Source organism: Syngnathoides biaculeatus, chromosome 2 (assembly GCF_019802595.1).
Source record: "Syngnathoides biaculeatus isolate LvHL_M chromosome 2, ASM1980259v1, whole genome shotgun sequence".
Taxonomy (NCBI): domain Eukaryota; kingdom Metazoa; phylum Chordata; class Actinopteri; order Syngnathiformes; family Syngnathidae; genus Syngnathoides; species Syngnathoides biaculeatus.
Genome location: NC_084641.1, coordinates 29,595,215 through 29,622,782, shown reverse-complemented (window position 1 = coordinate 29,622,782; position 27,568 = coordinate 29,595,215). Strand labels below are relative to the sequence as shown.

General features: G+C 47.1%; 1 protein-coding gene across 3 annotated transcripts; it reads left to right on the top strand.

Annotated features, from left to right (window-relative positions):
• The first annotated feature begins 1,900 nt into the window (after positions 1-1,900).
• sypb (synaptophysin b) lies at positions 1,901-26,435 on the top strand. Of its 3 annotated transcripts, none has more exons than XM_061846271.1 (7): positions 1,901-1,973; positions 5,402-5,467; positions 15,445-15,569; positions 17,069-17,267; positions 18,885-19,076; positions 20,641-20,918; positions 24,079-26,435. In XM_061846271.1, the coding sequence occupies exons 1-7, from the start codon at positions 1,956-1,958 to the stop codon at positions 24,134-24,136; spliced, it is 936 nt and encodes a 311-aa protein (XP_061702255.1). In that variant the 5' UTR covers positions 1,901-1,955; the 3' UTR covers positions 24,137-26,435. The 3 variants fall into 3 exon arrangements, with proteins under 3 accessions (XP_061702255.1, XP_061702270.1, XP_061702264.1); XM_061846286.1 differs by having other exon boundaries at positions 20,641-20,934; XM_061846280.1 differs by lacking the exon at positions 1,901-1,973 and adding an exon at positions 3,844-3,864.
• The last annotated feature ends 1,133 nt before the right edge of the window (positions 26,436-27,568 follow it).

The window sequence follows — 27,568 nt, the reverse complement described above, 5'->3', positions numbered from 1 at the left end:
AGCCTATCCCAACTTTCAGCTGCAGGAGGAGGGGTGCACCCTGAACTGGTCGCCAGCCAATCGCAGGGCAATCCAACCATCCATTTTCTTTGCCGCTTATCCTCACAAGGGTGGCAGGGAGTGCTGGAGCCCGTCCCAGTTGTCAACGGGCAGGAGCCGGGGTACAACCCTGAACTGTTCGCCAGCCAATCGCAGGGCACATGGAGACACACAACAGTCGCACTGACAATCACACCTAGGGGCAATTTTGAGTCTCAAATTAATGTTGCATAAATCATGATTTATTTTTTTTTTATTTATTTTCATCACCCCTCCCCACCTGTCCGTTTCAAACATCAATTTGCAAATGTTTGCCCACCCCTTGCGGACTTTCAGCCATGACAGCGGCACCCAACAAAGACTTTCATGAACAACACAACAGCAAGTTGTTTTATTTTTTATTTTTTTGTTTTTTTTGCAATGAACTATCATTTTGTACTGTACTTGACGACGGGCGTGCAACATAGTTTAGACTGGAAACGCGACATTATGGATTTGGGTTTTCAGGTGAAATTTCAGGATAACTCTAAAATGCACCACGGCAAAGACAAATTTCCTTGAAGGAGTCACGTGTCTTCTTGCTGGGGGCACAAATCGAAAGTTTGGTGTAAACATTCAAATATTGCAAAGTCAATACAAATACAATGACAAAGGTGAATGTTTCCTCGCTTTCAAAAGAATATTTGGTTGTTTTCACGAGACTGTTTTGTCACATTGCCCCCCCCAACCCCCAAAATATGCAAATAAGCTGGGGATTGGCTCAAAGTATTTAATTTTAGTTCATTCGTTGTTAATAAAAATACAAATATTTGAAGTTCTATTATGCCATCAATGATTCCACTGTGTTTATTTTGGATTTTTGCCACGGGATCATTTCAGAACTTATATCGAGATATAGTGCATGTATTTCTACTATGCAGTTTTTTTTTATCACGAAAATCTAAAAAAAAAAAAAAAACGCTTTAAAAAAGTGATTTTTTTTTTAGGCTTGGAACGCATTATTTCATTTTCCATTCATTGTAATGGGAAAATGCGCTTCGGTTTTTCGAACGTTTCACTTTTCAACCGGCCTCCTGGAACGATGATTCCACTGTGTTTATTTTGGATTTTTGCCACGGGATTGTTTCAGAACTTATATCGAGATACACTACATGTATTTCTACTATGCAGTTTTTTATCAGGAAAATCTAAAAAAAAAAAGCGCTTCAAAAAAGCGTTTTTTTTTTTTTTTAAGGCTTGGAACGCATTATTTCATTTTCCATTCATTGTAATGGGAAAATGCGCTTCGGTTTTCCGAACGTTTCACTTTTCGACCGGCCTCCTGGAACGGATCGCTTAGTTTCGAAGCCATCATTTCGGTGTCGTGGCAACGGACAACCCTAAAAAAAGGTCGAAGCGCATTAATGCTCGACTTTTTTGTCAGCGGTACACGATGGCGCTCCCGTTAGCATTAGCATTAGCACACGATTGCATGCAAAGCTATAGGGAGACTGTAGTTTAGAGATTTTTTTTTTGTCACGCTGAAATTAAAAAAAACATGTTTTCCCCATTTTGAAAATATGTCAGGTAATTCCGTTGCTATTGAATCCTTTTAGGATCAATAATTCCATCGGTTATTACAATTAAATCAATTGTGATATTTGTTTTAATGCCAATGCTGCCGGTGGTCTCCTCTCTTCTCCCTCCCTCCAAGGGGGGGGGGGTCATCAAAGCAATAAAAGCCTCGCTGCGATTGGGCGAGCGCCTCGTGACGTCACGAGGCAGGACGGCGCGCAGCTTCCTCTCCCCGGCTCGTGACGCAAGCGCCCGGCTCTTCCTCCTCGAGCGTCTCCCTCCCCGGGCTGTTCCGGGTGAGCCGCCTCCGCCCCCCCCCCCCCGCCCCTCTCATCCTCTTATCAGCGAGTAAAGCGGCCGACATGGATGTCGTCAACCAGGTAAGCCTTTTGCAATTTCCTCTTTTTTTGGGGGGGATTTTATGAGTGGATCATAAGCCCCTTTGTTTTGTTGCGTGGGGGTGGGGGGGTTGTGCTTTATCATTATTTGATTTGATTTTACAAAAGGAATGATTGTTTCTTCTCGATCGTGCGTCGAAAATGCTGCATCGAATGCTAATTAAAAAAAAAAACCAACACCAACAACTTCCAGCGCGTCCCATTGTATGATGTACACGTGAGATTATGGCGCAATGTTATAATGCGACGATTGTCATCATTTTTTTAAATCATTTTTTTCGCGTGCTGCCGCCGCTGCTGCTGCAGTGAACGCGACCAACGAGCGGGCCCGTCGACTATTTGTCCCCCCCCCCCCCCAAAAAAAAAAAAAGGTGTGAAGGATGTCCACAGACTAGATATTCAACGCCCCCCCCCCCCACGACTACGCGCGTTGATTTGCCACTGCCCCCCTCCCTCAATTAGCCCGACAGTTGCTAAGACAACAAGCTAAGGTTCATTTTTTTTTTTTTTGTAGCGAAGCCCCCCCCCCCCCGTGCCCCCCCCCCTTCACTGCATCGAGCCGCAGTGTGGGTCCTTCGTTTTGTGTTTTGATGAGCGAAGAGTGAGGATTTCCCGGGAGATGGCGACCCGAGAGGCATCCGTCGTGATCGCCTCCATCTTCTCCGGGCTCGACCGCGCGGCCATTTACCGAATCACGCTGCGCCCCGTTCTGCGGTGTCGCATTCACCTGCGCACAAATGCAACCGACGACCCCCCCCCCCCCCCCCCACCGGCCACACAGTGACCAATGTGGTCTTTGCCGGCTTCTCGTAAACGCGGCCTTCAAATGGCTGCCGCGACCGTTAATCCGCTTTGTCTAATTGACAAGACACACGCACGCAACCACGCAGCCACGGCGCGCGGAATATGATTTTTTGGGGGGGACTCATCCATCCAATTCCTACGGTTGTGCTTTTCAAACTTTCCACTCCAAGTACCAGCTACATCTCAAATCACCCTCTCCCATTGATATGAACGCAAGTGCCATTAATCCGTTACGCCCCAAACATGAACGTTGATCATCCGTCCATCCATTTTCTTAGCCGCTTATCCTCACAAGGGTCACGGGGGACTGCTGGAGCCTATCCCAGCTGTCAACGGTACACCCTGAAGCGGTGGACAGCCAATCGCAGGGCACATAGAGACAAACAGCCGTCCTCACAATCACACCTAGGGACAATTTAGAGTGTCCAGTTAATATTGCATGTTTTGGGGATGTGGGAGGAAACCGGAAGGCCTGGAGAAAAACCCACGCACTCACGGGGAGAACATGCAAACTCCATACAGGCGGGTCCGGGATTGAACCCGGGATCTCAGAACTGTGAGGCCAACGCTTTACCCGCTGAACCACCGTGCCGCCTGAATTTGTATCACGTATTTTATTTTAACAGGTCAAATAGCAGTCTATTATGTTGTACTTTCTACACGCAGAGCGTATTAAAAAGATTACATAGGATGTAAAGTGTGAAACGGTTGATGCAACAATTCGTTGTGTGGCCGCCAGGGGGAGCAGTGCAATACAATCGTACAGCGCAGGGTTCGGAAATGCAATTTGACGCTGCCACCGTGTGAGTGCGTCTTCCTGTTAACACCTCCTCCTCGCGTCTGAAGCACCAGCTGGTCTTCCTCTTCAGTCAGTGGAATAACCGAATTTCTGAACATACCCGATGCGATTCAGTAAAATAATATTATTTTTTTTGCATAGCATAAAGAATATATGCTCGGAGGGGCCCCAAAAACTGCGCCAGACAAATATGAGCGTCCATCTGAGGTGACACGCCGTGGCGACCCCTAACGGGACAAGCCGAAAGAAAGTTGTAAAGAATATATGCCGGTTAGTAGTGTTAAGATGTCTGTCTACATGTGTTGCGTCACTTTTTATGTTCACATTTTGGGGCGCTGAAGCATCGAGATGGTGGATTTAAAGGCTAAGATTTCTGGCTGTTTCCAATAGAAAATATGTAAATCTCTTAATTTCATGTTTAGTTTTGGAGTAAATGTAACATGGGACAGGACTTCAAAGTCTGTTTTTGGAAAAAAATGGATCAGTTTTTACCAGACTGCTGCGTGTTGTGAAAGCAGCCGAGTTCACCGCCACCATAGAGTGCTCGCGTGTCAAGTTTTTGCTCTTACCTCAAAGCAAAGAATTGGGCCGAACAATAGCGGGGATCTCGAAAAAAAAAAAAACCCAAACTCTTACTTCAAGTCATTCGTGTTTCGAGGAACCGCTCGACCACCGCGACTGACATTGAAATGAAATATGCTACACCAAGTATTCATCAAAAACAAACAGACAGAAGAGTTATTCTTGAAAATTATGTATCATGTTCTGTAAGCCACTGTACTGTTATTCACAGTCCGAACATTAACACTAGGCTTAAAATTTAGGAAATGTAAAAATTACTTTAATAAAGAGTCATATAAACAGTTTCACTGGGGATTGGCTGGCGAACAGTTCAAGGGTGTATACACCGCCTCCTACCCGGAGATAGCTGGGATAGGCTCCAGCACTCCCGCAATCCCCTTGTGAGGATAAGCGGCCCAGATCATAGATGGATGGATAAAATTTTACACAGAAAAGTGACATGAAAGTCAATTTTAAAAATGTTGAAATGTTAACATCAAAGTTCAATACAACCAAACTGTACTGACATGCTAACCAGCGCGCGACCCCACGTCATACTCGGGTATCAAATTGGTGCAATTCTTTGATGGTTGTGGATTGCCACTGATAGTGTAGTGGTACACACGACTGCCCTCGGTGGAGACAGCCTGGGACCGATTCCCGCTCAGTGACGGTGTCGATGTCCGCCCCGCGACTGGCTGGCGACCAGTTCGGGGTGCCGTCTGCCTTTCACCCCAAGTTAGCTGGTGTAGGCTCCGGCTCTCTCCCCGGGTTGTTGTGCCAAGCAAATATGAGCGTTCATCCGAGATGACACGCCGTGGCGACCCCTAACGGGACAAGCCGAAAGAAATACATACATTTGAGGGTCGGAGAACAAAGTTGCCAAGGTTCGCTGTGCAAAATGTTCAAAGATTTTTACCCTCGTACTATCTGAACAAAATATCCAGATTGACTTGGCTTTCAGTGTTCCAACCAGACCAGGAGGCTTTTATCTCCAGTAGACTTGACTATTGTAATGGTCTTCGGACTGGCGTTGAGCAGCTGCGGCTCATTCAGACTGCCGCAGTCCCGGTTCTGACCGCAACAATCGAGTTTTTACACCGGCCTCCCGTCTGTTTCCGGTCTAATCGTGAAGCGCGGTCTCCAAAGCAAACATGGCGAAGCAGCATTGAGCTATGATGCTACAAATGCGAAAATGCGTTATGTCACTAAATTGGCTTTATCTTTTGCTTTGTGTGTTTGACAGTTGGTGGCCCAGGGGCAGTTCACAATAATCAAGCAACCGCTTGGATTTATAAAAGTCCTCCAATGGGTAAGTCATCGCCGCCTTTCTCTCTGATTTGAGCTCAATTAGACACGGACGTGACCCATTTTGCCCTTTTGTGCGTTTTCCCAAATGCGCTCAGACGCAGTAATTGCTGCCACAGAAGCACGTTAAAGTGATACATCGCGACTAAGAGAGAATTTCGGTATGTCGGGGAGTAGCTACATTCAGCCTGGGTTGTTGCGGAGAGTTTTTGCATCTGGCAGGATGCATCTTTCGAATCATGGGTAAAATATTGATTTTTAATGTTAATGCTTTGAAACGGTATTCATGTAATGAAACTGGTTAGTGGTGTGCTCGGTTCCGGTTTTGAAATATTGAGGTAGCGGACCCCCGCTATTGCTAGCAAGGGCAAAACTGCACGAATAATTGATAATCATCCAATCAATCATTTTGATGGGGGGAAAAAGTGGGGCATTTTTTTAACGGGTGATTGGTTTCTCCCAAAAATCTGCAACTTGGTGACACTGTGAATGTGTGAGGTTATATTACATTTGCATTTTTATAGATATGACTCTTGGTTTATCAATTTTCAAAAATTGAGAAAACGGCATAAACGGCCTGACGGAAGATTTTTTATTTTTTTTTCCGGTCAAAAAGATGTTTAATGAGGCAAATTGCTTAAAAGCCATAATTTATCCATAATTGATGTTTCAAGGGGCAAGTTTATGAACAAATAGACGTGGCGGCAATTCAGGTGGAGAGGCTGGCTAATGAATTGACTTTTCTGTTGCTGGGATTAATGACACAGATGCTGAAATTGATAACTGTTCTTGTCCACGAGAGGACTTTGGACTTTGCGAGATTACTCAAAACATAGAGCAAGATATTTTCTTAGCCGTCCACGTTTTGGGAAAAAGGATCCTCAGCCTTTCGATCGTCTTCCATTTCTCAAACGTCATCTAATCCTAATCTGAAACACAAGAATAAACAAAAAAAACAAAACAAAACAATATACGCTTTCATATTTTTATTGACCATAACTCTCTCGAGGTCACGTCACAGTGTCTCAATGGGGTTGAGGTCTGGGTTGTGACTGGGCCACTCCAGAACACGGATTTTGCCCTTCTGTTGTTGCTTTTGCTTCTGTGATTTTGTCATGAGCGGGGCTGGAGCACTTCCAGGAAGGGGCGTGGCCTGGTCACCGCTGTGGGCGGTGCCACCTCTGGCGCTCGTCACAGCTGTTGCGCATTCAGCACGTTAATTGACCGTGTATTAATGTCGGAGTTATCGTCACGGGCATTTGCCAGTTCGTTGAGTTTGCACCGGGTCACCGGGTGGGGACAGTGCTTCTGAAATAAAAGCCACTGGACATTATGCCTTTGCCTCGGAGTCCTGCATTTGGGTCCTCCCCCCGCATTGACGGCTCGTGACTGTTTTGGACTTTTGCCTTGCTGCAACGGCCATCCCTCTTTCGAGCCTTCACCTGTTGGCCACATCAGAATCCGTATCAACTTTCGCACTGATGACAATAAGTTGTCCAGGCCCTGCGGGAATGAAGCACACCCACTCCGTGAGCCGTGATGGCTCCCTCCACCGTTTTTTTAAAACATGATTCGTGTCTACAAGTTTTTGTCATTATTTTCAGTTCCATTCAGCGGTAGCCAGTTGTTTTTCCTGTCACTCCAAAGTCCTCTGGCACCTACTCTTTACAAATATGATGATAAAAAATGTCACATTTGTTTCCCCAGCCGTTGCTTAGCATCGCTATCGCTTTTGTAGTGACGCTTGGCGTGCGCAAGCGTGGACGGAGCCGGTCTTTGACTGCGTAGGACGTTACGCTCCGATGCTGTAGGACGTGACCTCTGTGTTGACGCTTCATTTCACTTCCTGTTTGATGAGCGCAACCCCCCCCCCCCCCCCCCACCGCCGCCGCACGATGAAGCCAGAAAACTGCGGCGCTCTGTTTTTGCCGGGTGCTCCGCCGATGTGAGGATGAAGTCATTTATGTTTTGTGGAGAAGGGGGGGGGGGTGGATGTCGGAACGGCAATTAACAAACGCAGCTGTGGTTCTGCAGCATCTCGTCGGGGGTGGGCGAACGCTCACGATGCGTCGGCTCCGCAACGCGTGCTCACACCGACGAGCCTTCGGGGTCCGATGTAGACGTTTCATTCTTTTGCACGAAGGAAAGAACAGTTCTGGTAATTATCTGAGCAGACTGGGAAAAAAAAAAATCATGAGAGCAAAGATGTGTTGTGCTCATCACATTCTGAAAATCGCATAAAATTAATGACTTGAACGAAGCCCTTCATGCATGCAATGTGACAACCCCCCCCCCCACCCTCGGGATTTTGTACTTGAGGGTTTTTATTTCCCTTTATGCATGAGGAAGGAAGCACATGTTAGGACCGTTCACAGATTTAACAAAACAATGAATAATGTGCAGTTGCGTGACTACCGTGAAAGGCAGTATTTCATATTTCTGCTCTCTCCCTGTGGTACTGCATGCGGAAATCTGGTGTGGCGGAGAAATATGTTAGAATAGCACAGGAAATATATCAGGGCAGCAGAACAGCGGTGAGGTGTGCCGTAGCCGTAACAGAAGAATTTAAAATGAAGGTGGGAGTGCATCAGGGATCCGCGCTGAGCCCCTTCCTGTTTGCATTAGTGACGGATAGGCTGACAGATGAGGTTAGACTGGAATTCCCTTGGACCAGGATGTTCGCAGGTGATATTGTGATATGCAGCGAAAGCAGGGAGCAGGCGGAGGAACAGTTAGAAAGATGGAGGCACGCACTGGAAAGGAGAGGAATGAAGATTAGCCGAAGTAAAACAGAATAAATGTGCGTGAATGAGAGGGGAGGAGGGGGAAGAGTGAGGCTCCAGGGAGAGGACATGGCGAGGGTGGATGACTTCAAATATTTAGGGTCAATATTACAGAGCAATGGAGAGTGTGGTAAGGAAGTGAAGAAGCGGGTCCAAGCAGGGTGGAACAGTTGGCAGAAGGTGTCTGGTGTTCTATGTGACAGAAGACTCTCCACTAGGATGAAGGGCAAAGTCCATAAAACAGTGGTGAGGCCGGATGAGAGACGGTGGGACTGGGGAGACGACAGGAAGCAGAACTGGAGGTGGCGGAAATGAAGATGTTGAGGTGAACCCGTTGGATAGGATTAGAAATGAGCTCATTAATGGGACAGCCAAAGTTGGATGTTTTGGAGACAAGATTCGAGAGAGAGCAGACTTGGATGGTTCGGACATGTCCAGAGGTGATAGAGTGAGCAAATTGGTAGGACGATGGTAAGGATGGAGCTGCCAAGGAAGAGAAACCAAAAGGAAGACTGAAGAGAAGGTGGATGGATGTTGTGAGGGAGGACATGAGGACAGTTGGGGTGTGAGAGAGGAAGATGCACGAGATGGGCTTACGTGGAAAAAGATGACACGTTGTGGCGACCCCTAACGGGACAAGCCGGAAGGAAAAGAAGAAGACGAAGAAGAGCTCAGTGATGGAAGCCCAAATTTGAGTACAAAGCGAGCTTCTGATGTCCAACTGCTGAAGACAAAGATGGAGCAATTAAGTGATTGTAATGTCCTCGCATACATACAGTATGAACCGTGAGTGATATTAAATGCTGTGGGCTTCTAAGAAATGAAAAAAAAAAAAAAATGTCCACGAGGAGCCGTCGTCCGGACACCTCCGACTTTGGCTCCGGCCGCGGCGCACGCACGCCTCTGTTGTCGTGCCTCCGTCGTCATGACGTCGTGGTCTTTCCCCGGAGCCGCGTGAGCGTGCCAGCGCCTCGCCGCGGCCCGACAGCCAATCGGCAGCGTGCGAATCGTCGGCCGGGGGCGGAGGAGGAGGAGGAGGAGTTGCTGCTCTTTCGGGATGAATATGGCCACCACGTGCGGCGCCGGGACGGGACGGGCGACTCAAGCCGGACTACAAAAGGGAAAAATATCGGAGGAAGTGCCCAGAAAAATGTATCTCTCCTACCATCACCTCTTCACTTTTTTTGTTCTCAGGCCAAAGCCAGGTCTAATATTTATAAATATGTCCATCCGTGGCGCAGCTGGAAAGCGTTGGCCTCGCAGTTCTGAGGCAAAACACACACACAGCTGCTATTTTGTCAAATCACAAAAATGTTCTTTTTTTGTGGGGGGGGGGACTGGAACAGATTAACGGTATTTCCATTCGTTCCAGTGAGGCAAAAATTTTGAATTGCATGGTCACGGAACAAGAGAGGCCCTGTAGCTCAGTGGTTTAGAGCACTGGTTTGGTAAAGCAGGGGTTGTGGGTTCGTATCCCACTGGGGCCTCCACTCCCTGAGAAGGGTTGCGTCAGGAAGGGCATCCGGCGTAAAAATTGTGCCAAACATATGTGCGTTCATCTGAGATGACACGCTGTGGCGACCCCGAAAGGGACAAGCCGAAAGAAAGAATGGTCACGGAACAAATTTCTCTTGTATCGCAAAGGCCCCGCTGTATTGCTTTGGCTCCATCTGGTGGCGTCACGGTGCCAAGCAACTATATGGAAGTGAAGCGAGGAGCTTCGTTTGCAAGCAGCTTTGGGTTTTGGCTGCAGGGCTCGTTCCCTGTCCCGACCAGAAGGTGGCAGTGTACAGTATGATTGACATCAAGATGCATTTACAAGAAAACTGATTTTCAATCTCTGTTCTTGTCTGTTTTTGCAACGCGTTCAACAGTTTGAGAATATGTTGACAACGAGTGCGGCAAAGAACCCCCCCCCCCCCCCCGAGGCACGTCGTCATCGTCCACGCGCGAAAGACGAGCGCCTTGCAAACGTGTCTGAGGGCGAGTTTGCGCAACGGCTTCCTGCGCGCGTTCCCCGCCGACCGCCTTCTTCCTGTCGCCGGGGGAAACGGCGCTGACTAAGCAGCGATTTGACGGACGGAGGAAGACGCCCGAGTTCCCAAACTGAAGCCGACGCGAAGCTCAGCCGCGTGCGCACTTTGGGAACGGCTTGTGACTGCCCGGCCGCCGTTTGGGTTTTGGTCGTGTATCCGGTCTTTGGTTGGTTGCTTCATGTTCCTGCTTTAGTCTGTCGCGGTGTGTACTTTGTGCACAGGTGCTCAGCAATCAAAAGCACGTCAATGAATTGATCATCAACACAATTATTGCCAAGAGTCACTGTTGGTGTAGTGGTGCACACGCCTGGCTTTGTTGCGGGCAGCGTCGGATCGATTCCCGCTCAGCGATGGTGTCGATATCTGCCCTGTGACTGACTGGCGACCAGTTCAGGGCGTAGTCCGCCTTTCGCCCGAAGCTAGCTGGGATAGGCTCCGGCTTTCCCGCGACCCTTGTGAGGGTAAGCGGCTTGGATAATGACATGACATGAAAACGATTGCCATGGACGTTTGTATTTGTCAACCGGAATCAGGCCGTGTGTTCAAAACCGACGTTGTTTGTTTTCGTCGGGTACGCGTGGACGAGGGTCGGGCCCAGCTCGTCTGTGAATTTCAGGATTGCGATCCACTTTATTGAGTCAGAGATGTGACCCGAAGGACCAAGATTCTGGATCCAAGCGGGCGAAATGAGTTTCCTCCGCAGGGTGTCCGGGTGAGAAGCTAGGTCGTCAGGGAGGGGCTCAGTGTGGAGCCACTGCTCCTCCGCATTGAGAGGAGCCAGATGAGGCGGCTGGGGCATCTGATCCGGACGCCTCCCTGGTGAGGTGTTCCGGGTGTGTCCGCCCGGAAAGAAACCCCGAGGACGACCCAGGACACGATGGAGAGAGTATGGTCTCTCGGCTAGCTCGGGAAGGCCTCGGGATCCCTCCGGAAGAGCTGGAAGAAGTGGCTGGGGAAAGGGAAGTCTGGGAATCCCTGCTGAAGCTGCTTCCCCCGCGACCCGACCCGGAAAAGCGGTAGAAAATCAATGGATGGATGCCTCAGAGATCCCTGCAAGCAGCAGCATTGGGTCGTTTTTAGATCTGGGATCAGCACAGCTTTTCAGTAGAAGATAAAGATTCGGTTGGTGAATCACGACAATTATGAGCGGGAGAAATACCAACCCAGTGGAAGTCGGACAGATTTAGGCAGCTGCACGTACGCATATATTAATGGGATAACCAGAGAACCAGAGTATCCGTTGCTTGGTGTTGGGAACGGTTTAGGCTAACTAGTTGAAAGTCGTCACTTCGTCACGTGACTAAGAAAGCGTAACTGCGATTGGCTGGCTGTTCGGTTCTGACCTGAAGTAACCCTGCCTTGTAGCACAGATGGTGAATTGTTAACATTGAAAAGTTACACTGAAATACAACAATTGAAAATGCGATCACTTTAAATTCAAATCCTAGCAGCAATTATTTACTTCCATAGAATCAGCTTCAATGTCCAAATATGTAACAACACGCGAGGAATTTGCCTCTGCCACTTGTGCAGTGGACTGTTTTTTATTTTATTTTATTTTCTTGCAACTTGCAAATTTGGAGCTCCGCAAAAACGACCTCCACCTTCACATTCTTTTAATTTTTTTGATCGACTTTGAATCGGCATATAACGTGTGAGAAAAGCAATAACCGGCAGATGGATTTTTTTTTTACTTTTTTTTTTTTTTTTTTTTGTATTTTCTCACCACGGTCGAGCTGACATCCGTCCAACGTGCCGCCGCGGCTAGAAGCAGCCTCTCGCTTTGTGGCGCCGCCAGCAGCGTTGCCATGGCGGCGAGCACCATCGCCTCTCTCATCCCGGCGCCCCCCCCCCCCACCCTCTTTTTGGAATGCATCACTATAAAATTTTCAGCCCTCCCCCCCCCGTTTACATTCCACTGTCCGTTGTCGCGTTACATACGGCAACCGAGCCGCAGACGGCTCGAGCGGCGTGATCCGATTCGCTCGTGCGTGCTGTGCCGTTACTCTTGCACGCTTGTTTGAAAGTATTACCTGTTGCCGTGGTAATCCCTTAACCGGCAAATCCCCCCCAACCCCCCCCTCCATTTTACAAATACAGCGCGAATGAAATAAAGAAATAAAGCCATCAAGAGATTTAAAAATCAAACAAACAAAAAAAAAAAAAAACAGGACAGCCAATCAGCGGATTGCCCGTCACGGCCATGTTGGATGTTTGGTTCGTTTTTTTTCAACCCCGCAAGACCGAACCAGGTCCTGACCCGAAGGTTTAGTGATCATCAACGTCAACTTAGACTACATTTTACAAAAAATGATTATGGTTAATTTTGTTGTGTTGTGCAGCACGGCGGATCAGCTGGTAAAGCGTTCGCCTCACAGTTCTGAGGTCCCGGGTTCAATCCCGGACCCGCATGTGTGGAGTTTGTTCTCCCCGTGCCTGTGTGGGTTTCCTTCGGGTGGGCGCTCGGGTGTCCTCCCACATCCCAAAAAACATGCAACATTAATTGGACACTCTAAATTGCCCGTAGGTGTGATTGTGAGTGCGGCTGTTTGTCTCAATGCGCCTTGCGATTGGCTGGCGACCAGTTCGGGGTGTACCCCGCCTCCTGCGCGTTGTCAGCTGCAAAAGGCTCCGGCACTCCCTGCGACCCTCGTGAGGATAAGCGGCGAAGAAAAATGGATGTGGCGTTGTGCAATATTGGCTCGTGCGATGATGCGAGGCACACAAACTTACATTTACACATAAAGAATCCTCAATATACGTTATGATAATATGTTTTGCATTTTTGTATATACGTTAAAATAATCACGTTTTGCATTTTTTGTAACGGGTAGATGTTTGTGACTTGGTCATTCTATTTCATTATTGGTCATTGTAAAAAAAAAAATAATAATAAGACGCGCCTCCCCTGCACACTCCTAGTCTACGTGTTAGCATTATGCTAGCAGACGTCTTGGCCATGCTCTGTGGTTGTTTTCAATCCGCCACGTGCAATTATTTTCGTTTTATCTTGACATTAAACTGCTTCAAGTTTTTTTTGTTTTTTCTTTTAAATTGTCACTTTTTGCCAAACTTGAGCGTTGAGTTGCCTTCACCGCTTATGTCGTATATGTTTTCCTTGCAAGTTAAAGCAAAAAGTCCAAATGACAGCTGTTCCTTTGTTTGCGTGTTAAACCCTTTTCAATGGCTTTTTTTTTTTTTTTTTTTTTTTAAACAGTGAGAAGAGAAATATGAAATTTGTTGTAATTCACCCGAGCCAATCGTGTGAAGCACGTCGTGTGTGTGGAGTATTTGGTGACAGATGGTCGTGCGCCTCACTCAGATTAATAGCCGGATTTCCCGTTCAATCGGCTCTGGCTCGCAACGTAGCGCGGCCCCGGTAAAAATAGGCGGCCTCGTCTAATCTGTCGCGCGTCTGCGATCTTTGCGTCAGTGTCGCGTCGCTCTCCGCGCCTACCGCTAAGCTAACCCTAGCGATGTGTCCGTGGGGGCGCATCGAAAACATATCAGAACAAGTAAGAGTTCCGCATTAAGACTTAAAAAAGGTTTTCAAGCTTTTTTTTCCCCCCGTTTTCATTTTTTCTTTGACGTGGGAGCGAAACTTTGCGATACGAGCGCCGGGCAACGGTTTTGACATGGGCACGGCCTGGCCACTGTTGTGGGCGGTGCTTCCTGTGAGGGGCGTGGCCAGGGCACCGCTGTGGGCGGTGCCACCTCAGACAGCTGTCGCAACCGTGTTGCATTCGGGACTCTAATTGACCGAGTACTTCAGTGGTAAATGTGACATCGGCGTTTGCCAGTTCGTTGCACGTGTGTCACAGCATTATGGGATACTCCACTACTGTGCGTAGTGTAGAGCAATCTTTTGTCACATCGAGTCTGTGCCGTTTTAGTTTGACCACGTTTCTTAGTTTGCCTCATGGTCATTGGACCTCGTTTCACGTTTTTGGACCTCGCCCGTAGCCTCGCGTTTTTGCGCTTCTGGCTTCCAAGCTTTGCCTCGTACTTCAGACCTTGTTTCAGGATAATTGACTTTTTCCCACGCGTTTTTTTGTGCTTCCACCTTTTTGGACTGCTTAGCTGTGCACGACCTCTTCCTGAAATAAAACCATTCTTAAGATCATGCCCTTGCCTCGGAGTCCTGCATTTGGGGCCGCCCCCATGCTGCTAAACTAAAAGAGGTTCGAAGCTGTTTAATGCCCCTCGTGTTTTACCTTAACTGCCAAACTTAACCTGATATCAAGAGAATTACAAGTTGCTGACTCAAAACAACCTTGTAACTTTGTCTTAAAGTTCACGAGCTAAATGCAAACAGATTTTTTTTGGAAACACCATTGGCAAGCGTTGAGTAGCATCAGTATTGCAGTGTTACTTTATCACTCACATTTGAAAAATGTACAGGTGTGGTCAGTCACACCTCCAGATATAAAGTTGCGGGTGTGTGTAATTCTGAGTGTACCGCTTTAAGAGCGGAGGGTGGCGGGGTCAGGTAAACAAGGAAGTAGAGGTAGGCTGAGCAGCAGCTCATTAAGAGACCGCGTGCTTCCGTGTTTTTTTAAAAAAAAAAAAGACATCGGGCTGTGGTTCACTGCGCTGGATCGGTTTTCACGCGCGCTGGGAGTGTGCGACAAGTGCGCAATTGCGCAGTTGCGCAGCTTCGAGGGAACAATGGTCACGACTACGCAAATTAAGCGACGTCTTTCAATATCTATGGATTTCTACTCGTAACAAATTTTACACGCGTGATTTTTCTGTGCTCGACCGCGCAGATTAGCGACGGCGCACGAGCGCGTACGTGGCTGTCAAAGGACAATGACTGAAGTGATCGATACTTTTAAAAATTGAACCAGTGAAAAGTGTGGCTTGATACGCGAAATTTCATGACCCAGCATATAGAATCTGTTGATTGTGTTGTGATATACCCGTTTGATTATGCAAATGTTTGGCAATAATTTGCACCGTGACCAATCTGGCCCTCAATAGCTAAAGGCTAAAAAGTAATCGAAGCAATTGCTGAAAACCAAAACAAATGTAGGCATAAGCGTGGGTCAAATTAGCATTTTTCTTCACAGGTGGCGCCGCGCGGGCCTGCTTTGTAGCATTTTTGCTCTCATTTTCTGAGCCGCCGCCGAATGTTCTCTCTGTGTCGTCCCCCCCCGCAGATCTTTGCCATCTTCGCCTTCTCCACATGCGGAAGTTACTCCGGCATGTTCAAGATGAGCGTGGAGTGTAAAAAACAGGCGGAGAGCGACCTGGGCATCGAAGTGGAATTTGAGTATCCGTTCAGGTACGCCGTTGTTGATGTCGTCGATCGGGTTCCAAATACTTTGGCGGGGAGAGTCTGTGCTACCGGGCCCAAGACCCAAAAATCTGAAATCGTTGATCAGTATGGGAATCATATGGCCAGTACTGTGGCAGTGATTCTCAAGGTGTGGTACTCGTAGCACGAGTGGTACGCCAGCTTCCTGCCCAAGTACGGTTTAGTTGTATTTAACTTTTAAGATAACCCTTAAATGATCCCTAGAGGTGTAATTCAAGCCTTTTCTAAAGCAGAACGCTCGAGACATTTAATCTTTCAAAAGTTCGTTTTCAAATGTATTTTATTTACGATCTAGCCTTCAGTTATCCGTCCATTATCCAAGTCGTTTATCCTCACAAAGGGTCACAGGAGAGCCGGAGCCTATCCCAATTAGCTTCGGGTGAATGGCAGACTACACCCTGAACTGGTCGCCAGTCGGTCACAGGGAAGATATCGATACTATCGCGTGTGTGGAGTTTGCGTGTTCTCCCCGTGCCTGCGTGGGTTTTCTCCGGGTGGGCCACACCCCAAAAACATTAATTGGACGCTCTAAATTGCCACTAGGCGTAATTGTGAGGATGGTTGTTTGTCTCGATGTGCCCTGTGATTGGCTGGCGACCAGTTCAAGGTTTTACCCCGCCTCCTGCCCGTTCCCAGCTGGGACAGGCTCCAGCACTCCCCGTGACCGTTGTAGGGATAAGCGGCAAAGAAAATGGGTGGGTGGATATACCTTTAAGGGAGCGCACGGTGAAATCACCCGGTAAAGCATTGGACTCACAGTTCTAAGGTCCCGGGTTGAATCCCGGACCCGCCCGTGTGGAGTTTGCAGGTTCTGCCCGCGCCTGGGTGGGTTTTCTGCGGGGGGCACTCTGGTTTCCTCCCACACCCCAAAAACATGCAACATTAATTGGACGCTCTCATTTGCCACGAGGTGTGATTTTGAGTGCGGCTGTTTGTCTCGAAGTGCCCTGCGATTGGCTGGCGACCAGTTCAGGGTGCACCCTGCCTCCTGCTCGTTCACAGCCGGGATATTCTCCAGGACTCCCGCGACCCTCGTGAGGATGAGCGGCTAAGAAAATGGATGGATGGATACCTTTTAGTAATGCAACTGCAATCTTGGTTGAGATGAACATTATTACCTACTACGCTACCTTATGTTGACCGCTAAGTATTTCTTTTTAGCGTGTAAAAAGTTTGAAGAACGACTTTGCGAAATTATTTGTACCAGAGATACACTCAAGTTCAAAACAACTGCAACCACAGTCATCAACAAACTGGCGAGTGAGAGCGGCAATCAAAGTCGGGTTTTTTTGCACATATTTGATCAAAACGTGCAAGATTTCCAGATTCAGAAGGATTTGTTGAACTCACTGTCAATACATTTGAATATTGCAAGATTCCAAAAGTGAAATTAGACATTTGGACAGACTGTCCTAAATATGGCACCCTTGAGATCTTGTCCGAGTTCCGTTCTTGTCCTTTCTCAGGCTGCACCAGGTCTACTTTGACGCCCCCACCTGTAAGGGGGGCAACCCCGAGCGTCTGTTCCTGGTCGGCGACTACTCTTCCTCGGCGGAATTCTTCGTCACCATCGGCGTCTTCTCATTCCTCTACTCCATGGCGGCCCTCTCGGTCTACTGTTTTGTCTTGGAGAAGTACCGTGAGAACAACAAGGGGCCCCAGATTGTGAGTCCTGCCCGCTCTGCGCATCCCGGGTGGGGAGGGGGGTCGACGCTCCTTCGCCCCTGCATCGTGTTCAAGTCAAATTAAATGGCGTTCTTTCACCATGAAATGTTATTCATTTTCCTTAAGTGACGCCAAATGCAGAAAACGTTGCATTTTTCATCTCATCATTCTTTTGAACGGGCGCAACAAAATTTGCGGAGTTTGACCCATGCCTACAAAAATGGACGCGGGCTCACTTTAAAGCTCAACTGACATGCTAACTGCATATACATTTTAAAATAGACATTGTTTTGAAAACCGCATATAATATTAATCACTTTGACGACAATGCGAGTCCGAAAAAGTGAGCCGAGGGAGTTTTATTAAAGCGCAACGTTGCGAAAGTCTCACTCGACGTCCCGGTGGCGGCCATATTGCCTGCGACGTCATCAGCGGACGTCACACTGGCACGTTCGCCTTTGAAAACACGTAGCGCCGCCCGCTATGGGAGAGGAACAGCAGAGATTTTCCGATTTTTCCGACGGCCCTTCTGACACCGAAGCTCTTTTCGAAGGAGAGAACATCTCACGATCGAGTGCAAAATTACCTTATCGTTTCGAGCCATATTTAGATGATATGCGGATCACTTCGAACTAACAACAGACTCCCCGACAGTATGCATGACAGGATTTAGCCTACTCAGGAGGACCCATGCCGGGCGACACACCGGTGGGCGGTGGTGGGATAGAGCCCATTTCTCCTCCCGCATGCGGCCAGACCACCCGATCCACCTCCGCGGTGATGACAACGCCGCGGCCGTGCACATTGACACATTTGTAGCACCCCTGACTTACTTACTTTATTAAGTTATTATGACACTTATCTTTTGTTACTTCTGCGAAGATTACTTACCCCCCACAACTATTGTTTTTTTTTTTTTTTTAGTAGCTCTATACACACCTATCTGTCATTTAGAACCCAGGAAGCTCTCGTCTTTTGCACCAGTGAAATCCATTTTTCACGACGAAGCGGGTCTTTTGGAAAAATGTGAAGAGTGAATCCATCCTCCCGAGAGTTCGAGCAATATCCAGCAATGCAACGAGCCGGCATTTTGGCTAACGAGCAGGATAAAGCAGCTACTTTCCCGCCGGTAAAAATGGTATAAAACACTCGACGTTTGGAAAAAAATGTCACTTCCTGCTTCTTCTCCAGAACAAATGCCTCGAGAGGATTTTCATGGCGGCAGATACTAATATCCATATACGACAACCTCGTGACGTGATGGTTCCATTCCGGCTGCTTTTTAAAAAAAAAATAAAAAATACGCGAAAAAAATCACGCCGTACGTGTCAGTTGACCTTTAAAGAACGTGGTAATAATGGTAATCTTGAAAGTGTGAAGCCATAAATGCCATAATTGTGTTTATTTTTTTTGCGGTTTCCACCAAATTTGCACACAAAATGTGGAGCGCATGGGCTAATATTCAAACGGTGAACCGGTTAAAAAGAAAAATAATGATTATCATGATGATATTCTTGGCGCCGGGTCAAAATCGATCAGGAAATTCCTACGTGTTATTGAAAAAGAGAAGAAAAAACGACGCTGTCGGTCTCCAACGTGATGTTTGTCGACCGTCAGGACTTCGTCGTGACGGCGGTGTTCGCCTTCATGTGGCTGGTGTCGTCTTGCGCGTGGGCCAAAGGCTTGTCCGACGTGAAGACGGCCACCGACCCCGAGAGAGTCATCACCCTCATCACGGCCTGTGACGAGCGAGAGAATCGCTGCCGCGAGGTCTACGACCCCAAAGTCTCCGGACTCAACACTTCGGTGGTGAGTCGGATGAATGCGCAAGACCGCGCGGGACTCGAGTCACTGACTCTTGGACTCGGGTCGACTTGACCCTGGTCGCTATGTCCATTTTCATCTCTATCTACGTTATTCCTATGAGACGTCATCGTGCATATTATTTGCTTTTCCGCGTTCAAGTTTATCCTCGTTTCTTTTTTTTTTTTTTTTTTTAGGTCAAGCAGAATGGATGATTTTTATCCCTTTTATACTAGAAGAGTTTTACCGTGGCACGCTGGCTAGCTAGCTTCTTCAAAATAGCAGCACTCACAATACTAAGATACTAATACTAAAAGTATACTACTAATAAGTACTAAGTAAGTAAGTAAGTAAGTACTAAGTAAGTAATGCTAATACTAAGTGCTAACAAGCCTAAGATCGCATTTGCACTGTTAATAAACAAGCGTTAGCTAGCCACAGCTGCTATTTTGAGAGCATGACTTATTTGTAATGTTGTGTTTTGTAATTTTGTGGTGTACATTTTTTTTTTTAAATGTCCAATAACTAAAAATCGAAATGAGGTGATAAACTCACAGCTGAATTGAGGCTCCGAATATTTTCTGCTGCCAACGGTCCCTTCGTTTTGCTTCTGTTTGCTAATGGTATACCCAAATGTTAGCCAACGGGGGATGGACACAGTTTTTAGTTTCCGGTGGTAGATATTGCAGCGTAGTCGTCGAAGCTCCTGAAACCCAGAATAACTGGTCAGCACGAGGCTACAGGTTTATGCCCAGGAGCACACGGTACATGATTGGCATCTCATCGTCGGTCACGAATTCTGTCTCTTATAGGTCGATCTGATTCGAATGTGCTCGTTTCTTAGAAAATAAAAATCAATTAAACTTGCAAGTACACTTTTTGTCCTAAATATGTGCGGGGGTCTGCGTCTTGTGTCAATCGTCGAGACCTTCAAGTTCCTGGGAATTACAGTCTCACAGGATCTGAAGCGGGAGACGAACATCAACTCCACCCTCAAAAATTAATTAATTATTAATGAATTAATTAAATTCAAAATACAAATTCAAAAAAAAAAATTTAAACAATTTTAAAAATAGAAAATATAAAAATAATTAATTAATTATTTAATTTACATTTTGAAGAGAAATGTACCGTATTTTCCGTACGATAGGGCGCACCTAAAAGCCTTTCATTTTCTCAAAAGTGGACGGTGCGCTTTATAATCCGATACGCTTTATATATGGGGGGAAAAAAGTCTTAAAATTGGCGAGTCACTGAAGGTGCGCCTTATCGTGCGGAAAATACGGTACTTCTAAAACGAACGAGGATATTCAAGACTCATACATTTTATTTCTCACTTTGCTAGTTTCCCCTCAAAGAATTAAAAGAAAAAAAAAATACTATGACTGTAATAAAAGAAAGGGAAAGATAATGTAAAAAAGACTAAATTGCAGTTAAATTAGCAAGCCATTCAAGTTTTACAGAGTAGACAAAAGTATTTGCACAGAGCGGGTAACATTTATTCAAGCTGTATGACTTAAGTCCAGAGTACTTTAGTCACCTGGTGTCTCGCTTCTCGTGTGACCCTCAGGCGTTTGGATTCATCAACCTGATCCTGTGGTTAGGAAACCTGTGGTTCGTCTTCAAGGAGACGGGCTGGATGGCGGCCTTCGCGGGAACGTACATGCCGTCGCAGGAAAAGCAGCCCGCCCCCGATTCCTTCGCCCAGGGCGGCTACGGTCAGCAGGACCCCTACGCCGGCTCCCAGGGGGGCTACCAGCCCGAATATGGCCAGCAGGGGGGCTACAACGAGGACGGCGGCTACAGCCAGGGCTACGAACAGCAGCCCACCTCCTACTCCAATCAAATGTGAGCCTGCAAGATGGTGAGTGATCGCGATCTTGTCACAAAACGCACGATAGCTCCGAACTGAGTACAACGAAGAGATGATCAGAATCGGCTTTAATGGCCGAGAGTATGTAACACACAAGGAATTTGTCTCCGGCGGTCATGTCGAGTACCGAGAAGAAGAACAAACTAACTAACTAACTAACGAGAACGAAGAACAACTAATCGGGAACAAATTCTTATGAGAGTCACAGTTGCGCAAAGATCCAGAGTCTGCTAGCATTTAGACCAGTTAGAGTCCGTCAACCCCGCACATTTTGTTCAGCTTAGACAGAGTGCCAAGACCTGTTAGCGCGAGACCGGTGCAATGACAATTGTGCAAAGGGGGTAGTTTAAAGTGACAAATCGTGCGATAGTCTACAGGATATGTTCCTAATCCTGATTGGACCAGCAGAATGTGAGGTTGTGTCTCAGCAACAGCACGAGGCAGGAAATAGTCGCTTCGCTGATCAAGAATTTCATGACTTAATTGCCAGAGGTAAAACAAACAAAAAAAAAAAAAACCGCCTGCTAGTTTTGCCTCGCATTGATCGGTAGCGCCTACCCGACGGAAGGTAGCTGGAAGAGCTGGTGGCCAGGATGTGGAGGGTCCGAAAGGATCCTGCCCGCTCTGGACATAGTTCGAGTGCCATGCAAGTCTCAGTAGGTAGAGTGGTGCCTACAATTAGTTCAAGGGTTTTGATTGTCCGTTGAAGTTTGTCCTTTTTTGTGGCGGCCCCAAACCAGACTGTGACTATACAGAGTCCTGATTGGATGAGCACTCTGTAGAACTCTTTCAGCAGCTCTTGTGACGGGCCGTCCTTCCTCAGAAGCCGCAAGCTTTGCTGGGCTTTTTTGAGGATGGACTTCATGTTCGTCTCCCACTTCAGATCCTGTGAGACTGTAATTCCCGGGAACTCGAAGGTCTCGACGGTTGACACGAGACACAAAACCCCACATGGTCTGTGACACAATAAATGCACCAATTTTAATCCATTCATTTTCTTCTCCTGATGAGGGCCGTGGGCGCTATTGTACCTGAACGAGTTCAAAGAACGAAATTTGACTGACCGTGTGCGTGCCTTTCAGTTTGGGCAGTTGACGTAGAACTGTAACTATCTGATGGCCAGTACAGTTATTAAAAAAATTAAAAAGAAACCACTTGGGCCAGACAACACATCTGAGACAGAAATGTAATACCCTGATCCGACCACAGGACAAATTTGTTCTTTCGCACTCGCACAATGTTAGACGACTGGATTAAAAAGTTTTATTCTGAATACCACCGCATCCCATTTTTTTTTGGGACGATACTTGGACCTTATCTATTTAACACCTGCTACCGTGATGATGTCAACAAGACTGGTTTGCGCCGACTGTATTTTAAGAACAAAATGGAGGAAAATGTGTGGTGGTGGTGGTCACCGGTGCCGAGGAGAGGACTTTCGTTCGAGGCTTGCTTGAGGTATGTTCGGATACTTTAAATACACCTCGCAAAAAAATGTTATGTAGCCCAGCGAGCTAGTGCTAGCACAAACGTAAACATGCTGCTATTTTGTCGAATCAGCCTCCAACCTTTCTGTGTGCGTGAAGTAATTTAATTACAGTGAGTTAGCATCCATTGTTTCTGTCGTGTTTGAATGTTGGTTTGACCTCACTTCTTCTTTTCCTTTCGGCTTGTCCCGATTAGGGGTCGCCACAGCGTGTCATCTTTTTCCATCTAAGTCCATCTCGTGCTTCTTCCTCTCTTAACGCCACCTTCCCTCACAACGTCGTTCTCTCTCCTCCTTGGTAGCTCCATCATTACCAATCCTCCTACCGATTTGCTCACTCTCTGGCCTCTGGACATGTCCAAACCATCCAAGTCTGCTCTCTCTCGAATCTCGTCTCCGAAACATCCAACTTTGTCTGTCCCTCCCTCTAATGAGCTCATTTCTAATCCTATCCGTTCCTAGCGAGAACCTCAACATCTTCATTTCTGGTACCTCCAGTTCTGCTTCCTGTTGTTGACCTCACTGATTAGCATATATGATCCGAGCAGAGCAGTGATTTTCAATCTTTCTGAAGCCAAGGAGAGCGTTTTAGCCTCACAGTTCTGTGCGCCGGTGTGACGGTCTGAGCGCTCCCGGTGCTGAAAAGTCTTCTTGTGATTAACGCGCATGCGCATATATTTTGTCAAAATTCCGGCCAGTCTGAAACATCCCCGCCAATGCTTCGACATGTGCCATTCCACAATTTGTCGCCGAGTGTTCACGTTCGCTACGGACGTCTCAGAAAGACGAACGCAGCGAACGTACATATATGTGTATATATATATATATTTTTTTTTTAGCAACTTTTGTTTTAAGGGTTAGGATATAACATATGTTTATCGCCCTCTATGTAGAAGAAGGGGAACCATGAGACCGGGAGATTTCCCAGTAAGCGTCTTCTACGTACCCAGAGTTCCCCCGTTAGTAACGCATGCGCATTCATCCCGAGGAGACTTTTCAGCACAGGGGAGCGCTCAGACCGCCACGCCGGGGCTCAAATCACGGTCCCGCCTGCGTGGTGTTCGCATGTTCTCCCCGTGCCTGCGTGGCTTTTCTCCAGGCACTCCGGTTTCCTCCCACACCCCAGACCCTAAATTGCCCATAGGTGTGATTGTGAGTGCGACTGGTTGTTTGTCTCCCCGCGCCCTCCGACTGGCCGGCGACCAATTCGGGGTGAGCCTCGCCTCCTGGCTGAAGACAACTGGAATAAGACTCCATCCCTCCCGCATCCCTTGTGAGGATAAGATGGACGAATGGATGGATGGAGCCAAGGCACATAGATTCCAAATGAAAAATCTCGCGGCACATTAACAAAGAAAAATGTCACAAAAAAATAGAAACGTTAATTGCTGCCATCTAATAATAATAATAATAATATATATATATAATAATATCATATAATATTTGCGACATAAATGGCTGAATTTCAAACATCCTTCGTTAGCGAGCACGCCGCCCTCGTAGGAAAACCGTTCGGACCCGACAAACGCGTCCTTTCCAGCCTGGTGGCCGCCACCTCACCAATCCGCCGCAAAATGTCTTTCATTTGGGTTATGAATCGTGCGCGAACGGGTTAACGACGTCTCCACTTCCTGTCGTCCTCTTCCCAGGGTGACCTTGGGATTCCGGCGCTCGACCGCCGCCTGCATTTCTGCACTCGTCTGTTAGTCTGTTTGTGTACATGTGAGTCGGGGTTGGGGGAGGGCTCGACGCGGGATAGGCTGGGGGGGAAAAAAGGCCAAAAGTGGGTCGACGACACCTTTAGGGATCGGGACGGGGTCAGGGAGGGAGGGGGGGTCGGAGTCTTGGCTGTAAACATGATGTTTATTCTCGTGATGTATTTAACTATAGAAGACAATGGAGGATTGTCTGTTTGGTTATGCGAGAAAAAAAAAAAAAATTCACAAAAAAACTTGAATACAAAAACCAAAACATGCATCGAACATTTCAGACGAAATCTTGTCATGGGGGGGGGAGAAAAAAAAAGACTTAATATTGGTGGGCGCGGTTAAAAACATTGTAGTAATATTTAACTTGAGAGAATGTATCGTCTGTGCTGTGTAAATATGAAAATGCTAATATATATATGTATATGATTTGTATATGTGTATGTATACATATATATATATATATATACATATACATATACATGATTCTGTGTACTCCCTTGAATAATTGTGCACTCCATATTAGTTGTTATACAACAAATGTAGAGCACAGAGTTATTCAACTGGACTGACTCGGGTTCTGGTCTTGGAGTGTCCCGTTTGATCGTTGCCCTTCAGCTCCTCTCCCGTACAGTATTCACGCTGACATTATTATTATTGTTATGATTTTGTCTTTTCTGGCATCTTTTTCATGTTATGTTCTGATTGGCGTTTTACGGTGGGGGTGGGGGGAAACGGCGTTAGAAACGGGACTATAAAGGGGAGCCCCACCCCACCCGCGTTTTTCAAGGCGCCCACAAAAATCGGGAGATGCGGAAGTGGGAGGAAAGCGGGCGTGGCGGGCGTGGCGGGTGTGGCATCGCATCTATACAACTCCACCAAATGGACGTTGGTTTGTTTGTTTTTTTTTACCAGGATGATCACAAATGCAACATTTTGCGGGAGGGGGGGCTGAAAAAGGGGTTAGGTTAGGTTTGGCCTATGAATAATTGCAAGGGGGGGGGGTCTTCGCACTGCATCCACCTTAATTAATAACTAGTAATTATGTGCATAGCAAGGTGACCTTTAGCAGTGCTTTGAAATGGATTTTTTTTTCCCACTTAAATTCTCTGGGTGTGTGTCGTTCCCCCCACCCCCCCAGCGTCCCCGTTTCCAATTTATCTTGCCGATATTTCTGACTTTCCCGATTGCGTCTTGTCGTTCGGCCAGATTTTGTCAGTGAATTTCATCCCGTTTGTGCGTTTCATAAAGTTCATGTAATTTTGTTCCCGCCTCACGTGAACTTTGACCCGCGGCGAAAGAAAATCAGCTCGAGTCCACGTTTTAAGACCTTTCGAAAGTCGTCCGAACAAAAAAAACCGGCGGTGACGTTTCTTCGCAAATCCTTCCTTCCTCGCGCCCCCGTCGAACGGCGAGTGAAATTACCGCAGGCGTCGTCTCGCTCTTGCCCTGAGGCACCCCTCATCTCATTGGAGAAGCTGGAGGACGGCGGCGGACCATCTACAGTTCCACAAAGCACAATTCAGGCAATAAAGATAATTCAACGGCTCTGCCGGTTGCGTCTGACGCGGTTGCCGACGCGTCGCCCTTTGTAGTTTTTGCTTCCGACGCGGACTTCACCTCGTCCGACGCCTCGCTTTTGGATTCGCTCTTTCTTTCCAAAACATCCTTTTCTTCTCTCCGTAGCTCTTCTAAATATGCTCCAATGAAATATACTCTGTTGTTAGTGGTGAATGACGTCTTGTGATACTCTACACCTTTGGATAGTGCCGTGTTTATTGTGTATGATGTATACATATTAGTATTTATGATCATGATAAAGTCAGAGATGGAACAATATCCAAAACTCTCCAGAATTATGCTGTATTCTTTCTGTATGGGCTCCATGTGAAACAAAAATGAAATAAACTTGAAATTATTCTGTTGAAGGTTAGTATGTGTACTTCTGTTCAAATATATTTTTTTTGTTTTTGGGAAATTTGCCTGTTTATAATTGTTTCACAAAATATAGCTGCTTATCCTCACAAGGGTTGCTGGAGCCCATCCAAGCTATTTCCGGGCACCCTCAAACCAGCCCAAATACAATTTGCAATAATATTTATAAATGAGGATGCACACTGGTTCAGCTGGTAAAGCGTTGGCCTCACAGTTCTGAGGACCTGGGTTCAATGCCGGACACGGCCTGTGTGGAGTTTGCATGTTCTCCCCATGCCCAAGTGGGTTTTCCCCGGGCAGTCCGGTTTTCTCCCACATCCCAAAACCATGCGACATTAATTGGACACTCTAAATTGCCCCTAGGTGTGATTGCGAGTGCGACTGTTTGTTTCGACATGCCCCGCGATTGCCCGGCGACCAGTTCAGGGTGTACCTCGCCTCCTGCCCCTTGACTGCTGGGATAGGCTCCAGCACTCCCCGCGACCCTTGTGAGGATAAGCGGCAAAGAAAATTGATGGAGAGATGAAATTGCCCCTAAGTGTGATTGTGAGTGTGGCTTTTTGTCTCTTGCTGTGCCCTGCGATTGGCTGGCGACCAGTTTAGGGTGCACCCCGGCCTCCTGCCAGTAGACAGCTGGGATAGGCTCCAGAACGCCCCGCGACCCTCGTGAGGATAAGCGGCAAAAAAAAAAATGGATGGATGGATGAAATTGCCCTGTCGCTGTGATTGTGAATGCAACTGTTTGTCTCGATGTGGCCTGCAATTGGCCGGCGACCAGTTCAGCGTGTACCCGGCCTCCTGCCAGTTGACACCTGGGATAGGCTCCAGCACTCCCTGCGACCCTTGTGAGGATAAGCGGCAAAGAAAATTGATGGACAGATGAAATTGCCCTATCGGTGTGATTGTGAGTGCAACTGTTTGTCTCGATGTGGCCTGTGATTGGTTGGCGACCAGTTCAGGGTGTGCCCCGCCTCCTGCCAGTTGACAGCTGGGATAGACTCCGGCACTCCCTGCGACCATTATGAGGATAAGTGGCAAAAGAAAATGGATGGTTTGATGTATAAATGAACAAATCAACAACTTAAGATGAATAAAATCTGCATGATTACGTTTGTATAAAGAAGGAAAAACGACATAACTAATATTGCAAAACTCTTGGTAACGTAAATCCTCATTTACAGAACAGACCTGACCGTACATGGCTTTGCCCACCACTATTGTGACTCATAACTTCCATTGAAGCATCTCGTTGAATAACTGCACACTGACCTCAAAACCGAGGGGGAACAAAGTGCGGATGGCGAAAATATCGGCTGAGATTAATATTTACGGGATGGATATATGATCGAGAACAACTTATTTCAGTTTTTTTTTTTTTTAATTTAAAATCTCAAGTTTGCTTGTTAAAATTATTTACAGTGCAGGAATTCAGCAAAATGTTCAGAAGTCGTTTTGTCCGTGAATTCTCGAAGGCAACACGCTGTGACAGAAAGTCCTG

Excerpts from the sequence above, each read along its gene's own strand:
- sypb (XM_061846271.1), top strand. Across the intron at positions 5,468-15,444 it reads TTATAAAAGTCCTCCAATGG|ATCTTTGCCATCTTCGCCTT; the intron begins GTAAGTCATCGC and ends CCCCCCCCGCAG. Across the intron at positions 17,268-18,884 it reads ACAACAAGGGGCCCCAGATT|GACTTCGTCGTGACGGCGGT; the intron begins GTGAGTCCTGCC and ends GTCGACCGTCAG.